Source organism: Rhopalosiphum maidis, chromosome 1 (genome assembly GCF_003676215.2).
Source record: "Rhopalosiphum maidis isolate BTI-1 chromosome 1, ASM367621v3, whole genome shotgun sequence".
Lineage (NCBI taxonomy): Eukaryota > Metazoa > Arthropoda > Insecta > Hemiptera > Aphididae > Rhopalosiphum > Rhopalosiphum maidis.
This window is the reverse complement of record NC_040877.1, coordinates 35,273,712-35,292,838: the sequence shown is the minus strand read 5'-3', so window position 1 is coordinate 35,292,838 and position 19,127 is coordinate 35,273,712. Positions and strand designations below refer to the sequence as shown.

General features: G+C 30.4%; 1 protein-coding gene across 1 annotated transcript; it reads left to right on the top strand.

The window, feature by feature from the left end:
• Window positions 1–8,841: 8,841 nt before the first annotated feature.
• LOC113548988 (protein hunchback) lies at window positions 8,842–15,450 on the top strand. The gene is made up of 2 exons (XM_026950112.1): window positions 8,842–9,312; window positions 11,940–15,450. The coding sequence occupies exon 2, from the start codon at window positions 11,944–11,946 to the stop codon at window positions 13,705–13,707; it is 1,764 nt and encodes a 587-aa protein (XP_026805913.1). The 5' UTR covers window positions 8,842–9,312; window positions 11,940–11,943; the 3' UTR covers window positions 13,708–15,450.
• The last annotated feature ends 3,677 nt before the right edge of the window (window positions 15,451–19,127 follow it).

The following is a 19,127-nucleotide window of genomic DNA, read 5'->3' as shown; positions in this document are numbered from 1 at the left end:
TTTTTAATATAAAATAATTTTTAACGCATTTCTAATTTTCTAAATAATGTATAAAATGAAAGGCTTGGCCACCGGTCCGGCACTAGGTTATTTGGAAATTTTATTTTTCTAAACTAACCATTCCTTAGTAACAAATTACACCTTATATAAAATTGAATGTAAAAACGATAAATTATTATTCAAATATTGTCTAAGAAATCAATATGTCGATTTAAATAATTAAATAGTAAATACTTAAATATCCTTATTCATAATATTCAAGAAAAATATTGTTTATATTAATATTATATTTAATGAACGTTTAACATATCAGCAATATACAAATCAGAACAATAAATGTAATAAATTATAGACTATAGTCGAGCAAAAAATAGGCAAGTACTAACTACTAATAGATGTAATTTATAATATATGTATTTATTTTTTTTATGTACATTTTAATATTATATTTATATAAACTTATAAACTTATTACTTATAAAAAAAGTTTACACAACTTTATTTCCGTACCTAATAATAGGTACACCATGATAAAATTTAAAGATATTGTAGTTTAAAGATAGTATTTATAAACGAATATTTATTTAATTTACTTTACAACATACCTAAACCTAATAAATAGTTATACAGATATACAATAACAGGTATATTAAACTATAACCATTTTTTCAGGTAATACTAAATTTTTTGATTGGATTACGTTACCTATATTTTATTCAAATGTGATATTTTTGACGTGCTAATAAGTATTTGAATAAGAATTACCCATTTACGTATATAGACGATAGGAACATTTAAAATAAATTTGTAACTCTCTTAAAACGCGCATGTGGAGTAAAACTAGTATTTTTATAAATAGCAATGTCTATTTTTGATACCATATTGGGTAAGCCTGTTTTTTACAGTAATTTTGACTGAATAACAGAATAACTACATACGGATAGAAAAATTTAAATTCACTAAAAGCCATTTTAAGTCATTTAAAATATAATATAATATAATCATAATCATTATCATAATAATACAGCTTGAGTAGTCTATAAAAAAGTACTGATTCAATCCAAAGAAATTCAACTAAGCAATTTAGTGGTATCTGAAAAAATGATTACATTGTTTATTAAAAACATATTTTGACAAAATACATCTAAATTATATCCATAATAATAAATATACTGAAAACCAATCAATTATGTTATATTGGTATAGTAGTTAAGCGAAGATTAGGTTATTTGGTACTTACATTAAACAATTTTACTTCTACATCAAATAATATCTATATGCTATATATGCTATATATGTTTGATTGTTAAAAATTGGTATCCAAATTAACGTTACCGCTACGGCGCTGTCTTGGTCCTATCAACAATTAATTTTACCTGTACAGCGGAACTGTAGTTATATTAGCTCACATAATACAGCAGTATAGCCGATTATTACGACTTTGGTTTCTTAATATTTTTTCGAACTAGCTCATTAGTCATTTAGTAAATTAGTAATTACCCATCATTACGTTAGTGGATTTTTATTTCTTTTATTAGATTCTAGTAACATTAGCACAAAAACGGTACAAATGATTTGCACGCGCATATAACTTTAAACTATTATGTATATATATAAATTGTAAATGAATATATTGCATACGACGTATACGTATTCATATTTATCAATTAAATATAGCAAATGTGATTCTAATAGTCCAATAATTACATATATTATTATATTAAATGATGTGTACATGTGCTTCAAAACAATTTCTCTATAGAATACACGCACCCTGCATGTTATAAGTCGTTTTCATAACGACGGTGTTCTACTTTTTTTGTTCAAACCCTTTTTTTGAAGTAGAAATATTTTATGATGAAACTATGGGAGTGAAAAAGAAACGTTGATTGGTGGATGGTTTTTTTAGGTCCCCGAATTCATTATGCAGGTTGAGAAAGAAAAAAAACAACCCTTCTATAATAAAATGTGTGTTACAACCAATGGGGACGAAAGAATACAAGGTCGAGGGGGACTGATGCTTTATTTTTTTTTTTTTACATGCCCGGGATATTTTTTTTACTCAGTCCTTCATTTTTTTTTCATAATCGTTTATGTACGGTACACCCATTTATATGATTTTATTGCATTACAAGCGGAACCTGTCAAAAACGTTTAGTTATAGGTACACGTGGTCAAAAATAAAGTAATAATGAATATAATATATAAATAAAATAAACACCCTTATTCACGGTTTCTTGCTGAATACGATAAAGATTTGTTTTGTATTTGAATATAAGAAAGGAAAGGAGGAATTTACAACTTAGATCGTGTATGCTTGTATGTTGCGGTATGCGATGCTAAAGGATTGCCAGTTAGAGTTATATTTAGTATTATTTTATTTCATACTAAAATTATATCTAATCAAGCTTAGATATTTTACTGATAACTTATAAATTATAAGTTAAAATGTTTTTAAAGTTTTTAACACTGAACTACTAATCATAATAATTATATCATCATGAATATCAATTATAATATAATAATATTGGCATATCTACTTTATTAATAAATAATAATATTGTATTTTAATATCCATGTAATATCTATAACTGACAAATGTATATTCAGTCTCTGATAATTTAGATATATCACAATTAGAAATTAAACTTTTATTTAATTAATTTCTTAATAAAAATAAATAGGTACCCACAATACTGACTACTGACAAAAATATATTTTAAAACGAATTCTAATTTTAAAATATTTACTACCTATTATCCATTATTAATAATCAACTATTAGGATTTATCAATTTATTAATAGTATAAATAACAAAAATATTATTTCATACGAAAGAAGTTTTGTTTTTATTTAAATATATAATATAATATATATATATATTCATACCCATTACTCAATAATAATTTTTGTTGAAATTAATTATTCATATTTTATATTATATTTTAAGTACAGTGTATGTTTATTTTAAATTTGTATAGTAAAATGACGTGTTTATCAAAATATTCAGAACTTTTAATTGTTTTAATAATATTTATGGATTATTAATTTTATTTTATAATTTATAGTAATAAATTAATGTTTACTCATTAGTAACTTAGACATAGAATATATATTATATTGTATTCTTATTATTATTATTTATTTTTAATACACTATTAATATGCAACATAATAATTTTACATAATAATAATAATATGCTATTTTTTTTTATTATACATAGATTTTACTAAGTAGACCACTTATCATTAAAATCTATATTATTATTTAATGATTTTTTTATTTAATTCTGGTTTTTTTGGCAACGGGTTTATAATAAATTATGATATCATTTCATTTTAGTCTTTTTTATTTCTTGGCAATACCGTTTAATTTTAAGCGAACGTTCGCGGCGATTTAAAATCGCGTCCGCGTGCGAACTATTCGTCTAATGTGTAAGGACCTTTAGAGAGGTAAGATTTTTTTGGAAAGATTTTTCAGAGGTTTTGGATTTACAATGGTTGTATACTCGTATTATAGGACTGTAGAGTTACGTATATTTGTATACATTTTTTATGAGAAATCAGAAAACTATACTGTTAGTTATGAAGAAAATAGCAATAGGATAGAACTAACATTTTTGTTTTAGATTGTGTATATGTTTGTGATACATATTATTTGACTGTCGCTTTGATTTTATTTAATAGAAACATTTAAACATATTAAATATATATTTTATAGACGTTAATTGTTTAATCTTGATCAAGATAAGTATTTTTTCAACTCGATATATAGTTTTTATAAAATTAATATGATAATTTTATCACAAGATAGACGAGTGACGATAATGAGATGTTATTGATATTAACTACAATTAATCAACTAACCTAGGTATTTTTTTCCGTGAAGACTTCAGAGATTTTGTGCTTAAAAAAAATTACAGTAATTTGTAAGTTTGGAGAAAATGAACTTAACTAAATTTGAATTACACTATAATATGACGGTGTGTCGTTGCAACCACTAAAAATTTGCAATATTTGTTATTTATATTCATGACATTTCTATTTTTTTATGAAACTGAAAACTGTAATTGTAGTTATACATATTTTAGCCAAACCATTGAATAAAAAAGTTTGAAATTGAAATAACTATTATATAGTTATTATAGTTAATATACCTTGTAGTATTAGGGTTTGTATGTCTAAGTAAGAGGCAGGTTATTATTATTAATTATATAACTTAATACATATTATTGTTAGTTAATAATAAGTATATACCTACTATTGTAATATTAGTATAATGCCTATATATTAATTCATTTGAATTTTAATGTTTTATTTCACGTTTAATTACTATTTTTTTTTTTTTTTGTTAATTACAAAAACAAAATACCTGCTAACACTTAAGAGCATATCAATAACAAACCTATTAACAAATTGACTACCATAGTATTTAATGTTTACTTTAGAAAAACTATTAATTATATGTATTGCATTGATTCTTAAAACTAAAATGTGTTTTATGTGTCATTAAAATTTCACTAAAGTTCTTCAGTGTTAATAGTATTTAATATGTATATAATACAAGTCGGTGGTGTTTCCACGATTTTCGTTGGAGGGGGATAGAAAATTTGCTGACAAAAAGTTTATCTTTAGAGAATGTTTCCAGTAAAAAATTAGATCTAGTTTGTACTAGATTAAAAGTAAACATTTTCCAAAACTTTTTTTAATAATCCAGAAAAACAATAAAAATTTAAGGAAAACTAGAATTTTACGCTAATCCAGTTTTTGACAAAATTGGTTTCTTAAATGTTTCTTTATTTTATTATAATTAAAAAACAAATAAAATACATAAAACGTTCATATTATTATCTTCTATACATCAGTACATAGTTTATAGTTTTCTAAATATTTGATTCTTTTTAAGCTATTTATTACAATTTAATTTTTTGACTGTTTGGTTTTTTTTGTAAGTGTCAATAGACATTTTTTGCTCGGTCGAAAAGTTAAAAAATTCAATACAAAATGCTATATAAATTGTTCTTATATCTGTATAAAAATATTAAAAATATATAGTCACAATTTTTTTATAAGTATTTGAATTTAGAATTTTGACAAAATTGCAAACTATTTTGTAGTTAAAAATTCATAAAAAAAATTCTGTTTATCCTGATATAAACATTTAATGAAAATTTAAAGTATTCACAGTCATTAATGCATTGCAATAAAATGAGAAAATAATAATGATTATTTTATTTGAATATCCAATTTCGTAGATATTTAAAGTTAGACATTCATAAAAAACTATTGTGGAAATACGATAAACTTTTTTTAATTGAGTAATTCCAACTTGAAAAACTTTATAATATTTTCAAATCTTAAGTATGAGTATTAAAAATTGTAATTACAAATTAATTTTGAAATAAATTGTTATGGAAATGCTATGGTAGGAAATTATAGCTTTAGCTATGATAGGTAACTCGAGCATATCTAAATATATGTTATAAATTAATATCACTATTAATAATTAATTTGCATATTTTATTTAACATAATAAAGTAATAATGTATTATTAGGATTCATAGCTGTAGAAAATACATATTTATAGATGGGTTAATTACTGAAAAAATGATTCATTTAAGCTTTTTTCATTTTAATATATTTGTGTCCATAATAATTGATGTTGTAGTGTTCCTATAAATATTTTATTTTTCAATTGTAATTGGGATTTTTCGTTTTTTTTAGTTTTCAATTTACGTACTATAACTATATAATAATTAATTAATGAATATTATATAAGCTAAAGAAAAAATGTTACTTCAATACTCATTTTGTAAAATTACAATGCAAGCGGTGCAAGTGGTGCAACTATAAAATATATATTAATTTAATCACTGTGATAAATTATAAAAAATACGGAAACGTATTATATAAATGTCATCTTATTGTAATATATATATTGCTGTGAATTATAAAATAATTATACAAATATTTAAAATAATTTCTCTAGAATACATTTTTTGTGAAATGCTTTACATAAATTCTTGAATGGATACTAACCAAATTTTACAGTTAAATTTAATATCAGGATTTTTTATCTATCAAACTATTTATTTTACAATTTTGTATATTTTCCGTTACTTTTTTTATTAAATAAATTATAATAAAAAATCCTTATCCTATTATTTTTTTCAAAGATAAACATTTTTGTTTTTATATTTTAAAATTTTCATTTTAATTTCTTTGCCATACATAGGACATGGGCAAAACAATTAATTAAGTGGGTTAAAAGTATAGTTTTAAAGTTAAACTGTAAAAAAGGTTAGGTTAAGTACTTAAATATCTAACTTATAATTATTATTATTAAGATCATGACCACTATTTAATTGTTAACACTTAGCAACTTAGATTATTTAATAAAATATCAATTTAAGATTTTAAAGTTTATACGAATACTTACTATTGATACTTGATAGGAAGATACTTATCATTATAGGTACAGTACAGGATTTTATTAAAATAAACATCAAGATTTATGGGCTTGTGGCATTATAGAGCTAGCTATTAATTTTGACCATATTTAATAATTAACATTCAGTTCTGTTCTTTACCAACATTCATACTCATTACGTCTATACAGGCCAATACTTTATAGTGTTATAATTATAATATAATTATTTTGTGTATATTACATATTTATTTGAATATTATATCATTAAATTATTTATATATATATATATACAATACATTGTTCACCTATAATAAAATACCTACATTAAGAATGTTTTAAAATTACTAAGTATTTTAAACCCATAGTATATTTGGCAGGTAGGCTATTCGTATATTTAATTAACAAAAATAAATTACTTTCAAAAATTGTAATTGCCCCGCAGTTGCTAAACATGTTAGATCTAGAGTTACATCTTACATTCCTACTAACAACCATTATAGACTATTAAAGTACTAGTATCCCTACTATTGACAATTTTTTAAATACATTTTATAATATTATTTAAAGACTAATTAATAGCCCATTGCCCATAGATATAAATGTTAAAATGAATATTTATAATTAGGAAATTCCGATTACTCTACTTGTTTTTAATCATAATAATTTCTCTAGTACCTACCTAATACATAAAAAATTTGTGTATCTTATATTTATACCATCCATATATTTCTAATAATAATTATTATTAAAACTAAAACAAAAAAAACTGAGCATAGACTTAAATGTAATAGGATATCAAAGCAATACGTTTAAATATTTATATTTTTTTTTTTAAATGTATTAAATTCAATTTTAAGATGTAAAGGGAGTGAACCATCGGGTTATGATGACAAAGCCCTCCGGTGGGTGGTCGGCATGTGAAGCGTTTGGGCAGATCCTTGTATTTTCTAGTACGTAATAGAATACATATTATTATTTAAGATACAAATTTTACAGATTTGTATTTTTTATTTTTAAATTTGACTGCGAAAATTTTAAATAATTTATTTACTGATGATTTTAGAAAGATAATTTTTAAAATTTTCTAAATAAAAATAAATAGGTAATTATATCAATTACAAAAACTTATGTTGTAAATTATCAATAAATCAGACTACATTACCTACTGATTCTGATTCAAAATATTTCATAATCCTAAATATTTATCATTCATGTGTAAATATAAACTATTGGTATTTTTTCGTTTAAAAATAAAATAAATTGTTAATAGATCTTTTTTAAACTCTTATTTTTTTTTTTTTCTTTATTAATATATATACAATCTGTACACAAGGCACAATAAGAATATAGGCTATAATATTACAGGAGGAAAATCTTGAGTGAAGAAGCCACCCACTGATGACACTTCGTCAAACTCTTATAAACATTATTTTGAGTAAGTATAGTGAACTATCGAAACATGGGAACTGCATTATGGGTATCTCGTGCATATATATACTATTACAATAGGCATTTTAAATTTCTGAATTGACGATTACCAAAGGCGCCTTTAGGCCAAAGAAAACAAGTTCATTTAGTAAACTATCGTAATATACCGTTGAGAATGTCTCAAAATGTATTATAGTATATCAATACAGAGTAATTTGCGTTTCGATTTTACTGTTTGCACCTATACGTAGGTAGGTACATTATTTCTCAGTCGTGTACCTACACCGTTTCGCGATATCATATCAATTATCATTCTCATTCATATAGTCATATTATCGTGTATTCATATAGACAGGCACGATGTCTGACGGTGTGTAAGTTAAAGGTTTATTATATCTTAATAGGTACTAATATTCTGTTATGCAATTACTAAATTACGATACGTTTCGGCGCGACGAGTTGTTCGTCTACGAATGCCGGTGACGAGCTGTATATTTTTAAACGAATCCTGTTCGTCTAGTTTCGTTCGACCGCTTTACGACTAAAAATAAAATCGTACAGCACTGATAATGGTATATAGGTACATAATAATATCATTAATTGTTATTATTATATAGTTGTATACAATATAGGTACGCCAGTACACGTTATATTATGGTAATATCGCGTTCACGCCGTTCGCGGTGGCGTATTTCTATTGACAGAGAGGCGGCGGTAAAAACACTCCCAATTACGGGGCCCGGTCCAATCCTTTCGTACGGACGGGTAAAAATAAAAATAAAAAAAAAGTGGTAGAGGAGAAAAAAACCGACACGCACACGCGGCGCGTTTCGGTGGGCGTGTATCGCGTCGTGTGCTGTCGTGTACCGTCGGCGTCCGTAGGCAGCGGTCGCGGTGGAGGGGACAAACGTCGTCCATCCGTTGGGGTAGGTTAACCGAGCCTGCGGCAGCAGATGAACCTGCAATAATCGCCGCTGCCGCCACCGATGCGACGCGCACAGACCGGTCCGCGCAGTGTCTCGCAGTTGTACTTGTGCGCTTTTTGTCTGTCGATCACGTGCGGGTATCGCATTAACGTTTTTTTTTTTCACTTCGTATTTTTGTTATCGCTTTTACGCAATAATACTGCCCGCACTGCAGTGTACAAACAATATCGGCACCTATTTTGTAGATGCTCGTCGTTTGTGTATTATAATTATACATAAAGTGTTCAGAGTGACTTCGCGCTCGTCCGACTTAGTGGATATTAATTTTAATTTTTTTATGGTCGTTGAGATGCTATTAATAATCTTAAATCGCGCACTGTTGTCGTCCCCATCACCGGTCACGGCATCGACGATTTAAACCGAGAGGAAAGTCGTTCGTCACTGTGTCCTACCTCACATTTTTACCAGCCGGCTCGACCTACAAATGACTTATTGTTGATCGACCATCAGGGAAACCTCGAGCTTAAACAGTAAGTTAACAACATTTATGATTTGAATTATTATTGGAACCGTCATCTGTACGTGTATCCACTCTCTGCTTAATGATTTTTTTTGTGTGCGGGTGAATTAAATTACGTCCCTCCATCAAGTCAAAGTATTGATAAAAATTAATTCCTGTATGAAACTGTAATTATACTTGAGCCATGGGTGGACCCCCTTATGATCAAATACCCATTTCAAATAAACCCTAAATTGATGATTGTATAAAGGGAGTTGATTAAACAGAAGGGGTTTACCGACTAAAATAAACCCTTTCTAAGTACGCTCACCCTTAGTAATTTCTCCATTAGAATTTTTAGACGGGCTTGTAATACAAATATATTTTATTTCAATTTAAAATATCATTGGTTCCTAATTGAGTAAATATATATTATAATTATGTTACTTTAAAAAATATATTCCTCATTTTTAACGCTGTATTTTACAATTTGTACGTTTTATAATATTTATTTCTGTCTCGCTGTGTATAATGTTAATTAAAAATCAACTTGTACAATTTATTTTTAATAATTACGAAATTCCCGGTGGATAAAGAATAACCAATTTAATTGAAAAGCTCTTCTATGCCCGTGCCATGGTTTAATTTATATATAGATAAAAAAGCTACCCAATCACCGGTTCAACGTGTTTTTTCAATAAACATCACTGATAAGTTAACAAGACATTTATTCTAAGCACCTCATTAAGGACGTATTTCGTTTGATATCGAATGGGACGATTGTTTAAAAAAAAAAAATGTCTTAAATGATAAGTAACATCTTATCGAGGTTTTGATTTTTAGCCAATAGTAGCTAAACCTGAGGCAATTATACCTGTGTACATTTTAATATAGCGTGTTAATCTCTAATATATTAAAGTATGTTTATAAATTGTTATGAAATCTGAGTAACCCTCTATATTACTATTCGGTCTACTCCCTATTTAGTTTTTGAGGGTGAGAACGAAAGAAATGGAATATTTTGACACAAATTAACGTATTATAGTTTATAATTTAATGGAAGGTAAATAATTTTGTAATGTTATAGTCTCTTGATAATCATTGCGACGTTTTCGTATGATAATAGTTGTCATTTTTAATACAAAAATATATTAAAAATGGTTGTAATAATTGACGTGTATTTGTTTAAGCAATAATATTTGTATGTTATTAACATTCCCACTTTTTCAAACAGATGGTTGATTGAAATTATTAACTATTTTTTGAATTGAATGATAATTGCTGACTAATGTAAAACTATACCATTGTGTATTATTACTTATTAGTAATACACAGTATATACCTAATTATATTAATAACTAAATTGTATGTACTTACCTGATTAATATAATTCAACAGACATTAAATAATACATTTATCTTACATAATGTTATTATCAATTTTTATTTTTAGAAATCCTAGATTAAATAATATTAACAAAATATAGGTATCAATAATTGTATATTATAGGTTATAGCCGTTATAGGTATCTAAATTTTTAAATCTTAAAAACATACTATCAGTGCTAATAACTAATGGATAACCTATACGGCTTTCATTAAAGTATCATCTATATTAATTGTGTTAATACCTATAATTAATACAAATTTATATTATATTTATTTTATTTTATTTATATTTTATGTATTCACAATTATGCACATGGCACGTCGTGTAATTAAACGGCGATGAAATTAAACGTGATAATTTTTTTCTTCGAGTTTACAAATAACTTATCTACGATTTCAGAAGTTTTTATTTATGATTTTAAATGCATATATACAGTTATTTTATGGTAGAGATTCCAATTTCCAACCGAAAATATAAGTAATAAAAATAATGTTCAATTTTCAGCGAGAAAGCTCTCACTTTTCTTTACTTATTTTTTTCTTCCCCTCCCGCCTGTATTTATCCTCTACTGACTCACTTTCTCGTTCATCTCTTTTTCTTTCGCCCCAAATGAAAACCATTTTCTTCAAAATCACACACACACACAGACGATTCCGAGAATGAAATAAGGGTAGGACACGCGGAATACGATGTACCGGGTGGTGCAGTGTAGAGGCGGTGGAAGTAGTGGAAAAAAAAGAAGGAAAAAAGTGCACGGTGGCGGTGGTCTCTATCCCGATCATCCCCTTCCCTTATTCATTAGAAAGAGGGGCCCCGTGCTTGAAGAGGCATTTATTTTATGGCTTTTTGTTTTGTCCAGGGAACGGTCGGCCATTTTTCCGCACCGCGCGCACCGCTGTCGCACACGCCGCGCACACCGTGGCGGTGAAAACAAAAATGAAAAACTCGACCCTTGCGGCGAAAACGATTTTTTACCCGCTCGCTGGCCTTCTTTCACACTGCGCCCCCCGGTCCAATCAATACCGGCAATCATCGTTTCTCTCTCCTCGATGTTCATATATATACGACAACGTCATGCGCCCTAAAACTTCGCTGAGGCTTTTTTTCTTTCTTCTTACTTCTCTTTTATTCTATTTTTTTTCTTCGCATCCCTTAAAAATCGATTCGACGAAATATAACGCCTGTCGTGTACGTTTTACGCTACGGCATAATGATAAACGCGTATAGGATAATGTATTAAAAAGTTTTTTTTTTTTTGTCGTTTTGCAGAAAAATGTTTTTGGAAAACGAACACCAGCCAATTATTAGCCATTCGCAATACGACCTCGCACGTCCGCTTGAACACCATCACCATCATCACCTCAACCATCACACCACCACCAATCATCTCCAATCGAGCACCGATCACCTCCAAGACGACTCGGAAGGTCGAAGCTCGGCCAGCTCTCCGACGTCCAGTTATCGCGACTTATCCGGGTGCGAAGATTTTGACCTGAAAATCCCGAAACCGTCTGGACCTGGGTCTGGCTCCGGTGGTAATAACAATAACAACAGCCACAACAACAACAATAACAACAACAAAGAACAGAAACCGAAAAAGCACAAGTGCAAACACTGCGGACTGGAGTGCACGGAAAAGGTGCAATACTGGAAACACATTCGCACGCACATTAAACCTGAACAATTGTTGGAGTGCCCAAACTGCGAGTTCGCTACTGACTTGAAGCACCATTACGAATACCACCTGCTGAACCACACGGGTGCCAAGCCGTTCACGTGCCCAGACTGCGACTATAAGTGCGTGAGCAAGTCGATGCTCCAATCGCACCTCAAATCGCATTCGAACGTATTTCAGTTTCAGTGTTACGACTGTGGATACGCGTCCAAATACATGCATAGCCTCAAGCAGCACCTGAAGAAGCGCGACCACCGGCCGGCCACTCCGCTTAACCCGGATGGTACTCCGAACCCGGACATCGTCATCGACGTGGTGGGCAATCGACGAGGTCCTCGACAGAACAAGAAACAGAACCGACACAACCCGTATCAACAACACCAGCAACAGCCACCGCAGTCTATGACCGTGTGTTCGTCGCAGGACGATGGCGGCAGCAGCAGTGGCGGACACCCGTCGCCGTACTCTATGCAACAGCTGTTGCAAATGCCCTCGTCCGGATGCGCACAGGTCTCGTACCCGACCTCGGCCGAGTCGTTCATGTACTCGATGATCACCAAGCGGTCTATGGAGATGGTCGACTACCAGGCCGCCGAATACATGGCCATTAAGAACAACAATAACAATAACTCTTCGTCGGTCGATGACAAGATGGACATACAACAGCACCACCACCACCATCACCAACAACAGCAACATAACCACAATCACCATCATAAACGCGGGCACCAATACCATCCGGATGATGTGGTCAGTGCGGAATTGGCGGGAGGCAACGGTAGCGGCGGCGATCGGACGCCCGAGCCACAACAGGCACCCGCGCTAACGATTGTCGATCTATCGCCCCCACCCGCCTTGATTGTTGAGTCGGGACCGTTGAACTTAAGCAAAGACTCGGTGGCGCCTCGCGCCGCGGGTAGCAGCCGGCGCAAGGGGATCGCGTGCAAACTCGAGCGGCCGGCAGCCGAATCTCAGCCCAAGTCGATGCCGGTGCCAGTGGTGATGGTTCCGACACCACCGGTTGTTCCAATGGATTGCTGCAAAAGCGATTCCCGGGGAACAGCGGAGAATATTTCGCCGCCGATAAAAGAAGAGTTTTACCAACATTACCATCAGCAGCAGCAGCAGCAGCAGCAGCAGCAACTACAGACGTCGTCGTCTTCGACGCCCGAAAAAGAAGACAAGGAAGACGAGACGCACGTGTGCCACCACTGTGACATAATATTCAAGGAGAACATCATGTACTCGATGCACATGGGATTCCACAGCTTCCGGGACCCATTCGCGTGCAACCTGTGCGGTGAGATAACGGCTGACAAGTTTTCGTTTTTCGCTCACATAGCACGCGTGCCGCACAGTTAGACTGTAACGAGGAAGTGCACCGCCCCGCCACTGCAGTCACAATAAGAAATAATAATTATAATAGAGTACAAATTTTAAAACAATTAACCCTTTAGGTATGTCATATAGGATTTATCGTAAGAAAAATGAAAACAGATTAAAAATATAAAGTATTGTTACTCACCTCTTTCTTTTTAATAACTATAATCTCTTTTAAATGCGCAGTTGCACAGGACTTACGTTTTGTAGAAATGAAAATATTTTTTGGCATAAAGCTTAAAAAGGTTTTCATTTGTACAGCGATCCAGGTGTTGATGTGTTCACGTGTTGTTGACCGGTTCCGGTTCTTAAATGTTGATAATTTTTCAACTTTTAAGAGTCAGCTACCTCGTCTTCAAATCGTGATTGCGCATTTATTACTGAATTGGTTGTAGACCGCGCGGACGTATATCGTTTTAAATATTTTTTGTCGTCAAATGGATTTTTCAAAAATAAAATTTGAATCATTTTTTTAATTTTTAATTTTGAAAAATCCATTTGTCGACTTGAAAATATTTAACTCGTGTTTTTATTGTTAAATACAAATTATTAGTAATTTAAATACATTTTAATTATCCTTAAAATTAACTTTTTAACATTTTAAACTATAGAATAACAATGATGACAAATATTGAATTTTTTACGTTTAATTACCGTAATACCTCATCTTCCCAATTATTTTTATTGTTTAATCTAGTCGTCCCCTATTTCTACTCGTATACTATAGTTAGTATCGTGTATATTTATGCACTTATGATAGATACTATTTAAAATTTAAAATTTAAAAAAAAACTCATTGGTTTTTGTTTGTTGTGATAAGGTTGTTTTATGACGAAATATCGTCAAATTATATAAGTAAATTTAACTGATCTGCCGAGTAGGCAATTTTTTTTTAGTTTTTTAAATTGTAAATGTTTAAAGTAAAAAGTTATGAATTTTATTGTTGGTGCTTGAATGTCTTGTATAAATAAAATATCAATCACGGCATTAATGGAAGATCTAGTCAATCTTTTATACCCTTATGTCTCTCCAAAATATGTCCGTCTATATGACGCGTGTGCGGGTTTCTACTGGATGACGGTTCGGCGAAACAAAGTTGGTATTAGTAGACTCTTGTACACACGTCTTTTCAAATGCATCAGGACTAATTATTCTTAGTAATGTAAAAATAAAATAGTCTGTAAATATTATAAATATTTATTTCATAATATGTATCGTTAATACGCTACACAATAATAATTTATAATATTATATTTTAATGTAAACACGTCAACAATGATGTAACAGTCGTTGTTATAACCAATATAATATTATTAATTATATCTAAATTTTTATCATTTTTGTGATTAGATTGTTTGTAATCAACCCTCTCCTCCCTCATACTGTGATTTTAATTAAGACTAAAAATATCTTGAAAATGCCGTCTTGAATAATAATAATTAATTGTAACAAACTGTCGTATAATATTATGTAATAATTAATTACACATCTTACGAGATTTCGCGTTGTCGCGCTCATGTAACCATATATATATATATATATATATAATATACCGCTTGTGTGAAAAGGCCTAAAGTCTGATCTCTATCTAGCATTCTAACGTTTTTGTCATCCGGTCGTCTTATTTTATTGACATATATATATATATATATATTTAATTTATAGTTCATTATATTGTGTTTAGGTATTCATATAATAAACTGTTTTACTATGTAAATAAATATCTCTATGCAAATATAGGTTTAAAAGGTTTTTTTTCATTCTTTTATTTAGATTATTTAATTTTATTTATAGTTGAAAAATACTACATGGATGTATAATAAAAATATTATGTGCCAAAGTTTAATAATTATCATACTTATCATATAATATTTGTTTGAAAAGAATAAACGTGTTAACGTTTACCAATAAAAAAAAATGTTTTCTTATTTTATTAAATTATTATTTTTAACCTACATATTATTTCCTATTGTCATTCCAGCCTCATTACTCACTGAACTGTTATATTAATATAGTTGTATAGTGGCCATTGCGCAGGTAATTCTCATTAATACTTATTTTTATCACAATATGAAATCAGAATTTTTTTTTATTCTTTATAAACCCGCGTATTTCCACAATATTAGTTTTTTAGCGGACTCATATAAATGTAGTTATTAATTATTAATATATGGATCAGTTTAAATCCGAAAAAATATTCGTAAAAACTGTCAATGTCATATCATAATCTCTCATAAAATATTTAATCTGGGTAACGTATTTATTAATATTATTGTGTATTGTAGCGAAGCGAAAACGGATTCTACTCGCGATCGTAAACCGAACGAAAATAACATTGTGTACGAAATGAGTATAATACCACGAGATCACGAGGGTTGTTCTGATGTCGCGCGACTACCTGTGCGTGTGATAAATTTCATGTACCTGACGGTTGTCAATAGCGAACCATGGCTGTCAGTTACCGTGTAAAACGAGTGTTCGATGCGTGCACCGACCCGAGAACTCGTAAACAAAACGATTTCCGAGTTAAAAGGGGTTTAAAAGAGGATGACGACGTCCTACTCGGATCGGGTTTTGCGAACGCGTATTATTTTCATAACAAAATATGAGGAATGGAGTAGAAAACGTATGCATTATTTTATATTGTTATGTGTGTACCAAGCGTATGAAAAAATACGTAGAAATATAAAATATAAGTTTTGCGTTTACATTTTATGACAGGAAATAAATAAATACCTATGCGCTGAAAAATAATATAATATACCGCGCCTACCTGGTTGTGTGTAGCACGTTTTTATGCATCTTCACATTGATAATAAATACCTTTCGATATCAAGAGCTGAACTAAAATCCTAACGTTAATGAAACTCGGTACTTGCTATTTGTTTATATTACCTAGTTTATATTGCATTGTATATTTTATAGTTATATGCTATAAACGAACTCTATATAATGTGTATAGAATTACGGAATTTTTAATTTTCAACAGTTATTGATGGCAGGTTTTGAAATCAACAACTGATAAGGTATATACAATACAAGCATACAACTTTTACCAATAGTTCAAAACACGGCAATAAAACATCGAGAAATAATTCATGCCTCTAATGATAAGTAGGCAATTAAAACCAAGTTTAATTATTATTTTTTCTAAACATAATTTTCGCGAAATACATATTGGACGTTATTATACACTAACTGTTGACTGTATTTTATTAATGACGGTTCGGTTAATACACGCGGTTACTTGATATTAAATGTTTTAATTATAATTAAAAATATATATGTACAAAAATGATTTGTTATTCTTGAATTTAACGAAACTTATTTCTGGGAACAGCAGTTTGCAACATTTCGTTTGATTTAATGGTCTTTAAATGTTGATTATAATAAAATATTTTATAAATTACCTATTATGTAAGTTTCAAAACTATTCAAAGAATAATACTACGAAAATAAAATATTGATAAATTAGTTATTATAGTGATTTAGTTTTTAATATACAATTTATACTGTATTATTATAGCAAAACTTCCTTAAATCTTTATATTTATTAAGTATACCTATATGCTATATCTCACTAATCAGTGACTACAAGTCGGAGTTGATTATTTTATTTGCTTGAAAAAATTAATTAAAACCACTTTTAAAATTCTAAGTATTTCTTTATTGTTATTTAAATATTAACTTATAACTTCTAAATGGATCTAACTCATAATATCATATTGTAATAGATTTAATTTAGTAAATTACATGACATTTTTTCTGAATGTAATTAAAAACATTATTAAACGTTGCGACCTAATGATGTTTTAATTATAACTTGAAAGTTTGGATTGGATGAATATAAAATGTAATCGGTGAGAAATATTTATAAATTGTTATAATAATTCAAATCGTTTATTTATATAACCCATGATTAATTGTTTTTACCTATTAAAAATATAATCCCTTGGAAATTTATAATCAAAATCATGGGTGGACGTTTAAAATCTATGCCATTATATGGTTGTAGGATTAAATATTAAAATGTATCATAAAGTATGTGTAAAATTCCAAATATACAATTTTATGTAAAAAAAAAATATATTTTTTTTTATCAGATGATTTTTGTTGTTTTGGGCGTAACGGTTATATTAAGAATCACCACCGATATTGTGGTCTGCGATTATATAAAATTATAGAATCGTAGGTACCTGTATTTAATTACGATGGAAAGTCAGAAACAATTCGGTTATAACAACCGTTTTCCAGCGATCGCAAACTGCGATATCTACAGCTATAGGTATTATATTTATTATGTGTTTAGAATTATTACTTCGCTCGACCATCGTGACGATTTATATATTATATTACAGTCAATGCATAATAATATTATAGTATTATCGGCGTTTAAATCAATCGCGCAATTCGTTCGGTCCGTTACTATGGCTGCGGTGACGACGGCGGTTAGCCATGAATTCGTTCGTGATGCCGTCGCGGCACTTATCGTTTTTTTTGTCACAATTGTCGAAATACATTTTTTCCGTTTGGAAAATTTCTGTTCCCGTCGAAGTTTTTAATTTTTTTTATAGTTGACGCCTCCATTCGGCGCACGTGATTGGCCACTCTAGTTACCTCCGGTATTAATAATATACCGAGCAGCGAGATTATGGGGGAACCGTTTTTTTTATGCATAGATTCATCGTGAGCGTAAAAAAACACAACGTCCGGACGTAAAAAAATCCCCTCGTCAAAATGGCGGCAGAGGAAAATGGGTTAAGGCGAGGGGAGCGTGTGGACGTGTTTTTTTAAGTGTTAAAAAAAAAAACCGCTCTCGAAAATGGCCGTGCTGGGGCCAATAACAAGACGACGCGCGCGTGTCTCGTGCCACCACGTTACGCGTAAAAAAAAAATGTATAGTAATATAATAGATACAGTAATAATAATAACAAACCGTCCGTAACTGTACAATGAAAAAACGCGGACGCGAACAAAACCGAATCGTTTTTTTCCCCCTTCGGATGTTGCGCGTGCGACGGGGCCCGCAGCAAAAAAGGAAAAAAAAATCGACGGAAAAAAAAACGGCGTACCTCCCGCCCGCCAGCCCGTTTGTTAAGGGGTCGGAAACGTCGAGCGCGTGCGCGCGTTTCAAAAGCGCGGCGCGCGCGCGTGTGCTGCCTCTCGGTCGACCCCTCTCCGGCCGTCGCCGCCTCCGGTGCGTATAATACCGCGCCGGCGGCAGAAAACGGTTTTTTTTTTTACACACATTTTCTTTTACGGAATTCCGTTTTGGGGTGCGCGCGTGTTATTATTTTTTCTCCGCTCGCCCTTTTTACATACACATATAAAATATTTATTTATTTTTTTTCGAATTTTTTCACCCCCCGTGTCACGCGCGTTTTCCCCCTCGAGGTCATCAA

Bases quoted from the DNA above. Each gene is read 5' to 3' on its own strand.
- LOC113548988 (XM_026950112.1), top strand. From the start codon at position 11,944: ATGTTTTTGGAAAACGAACACCAGCCAATTATTAGCCATTCGCAATAC.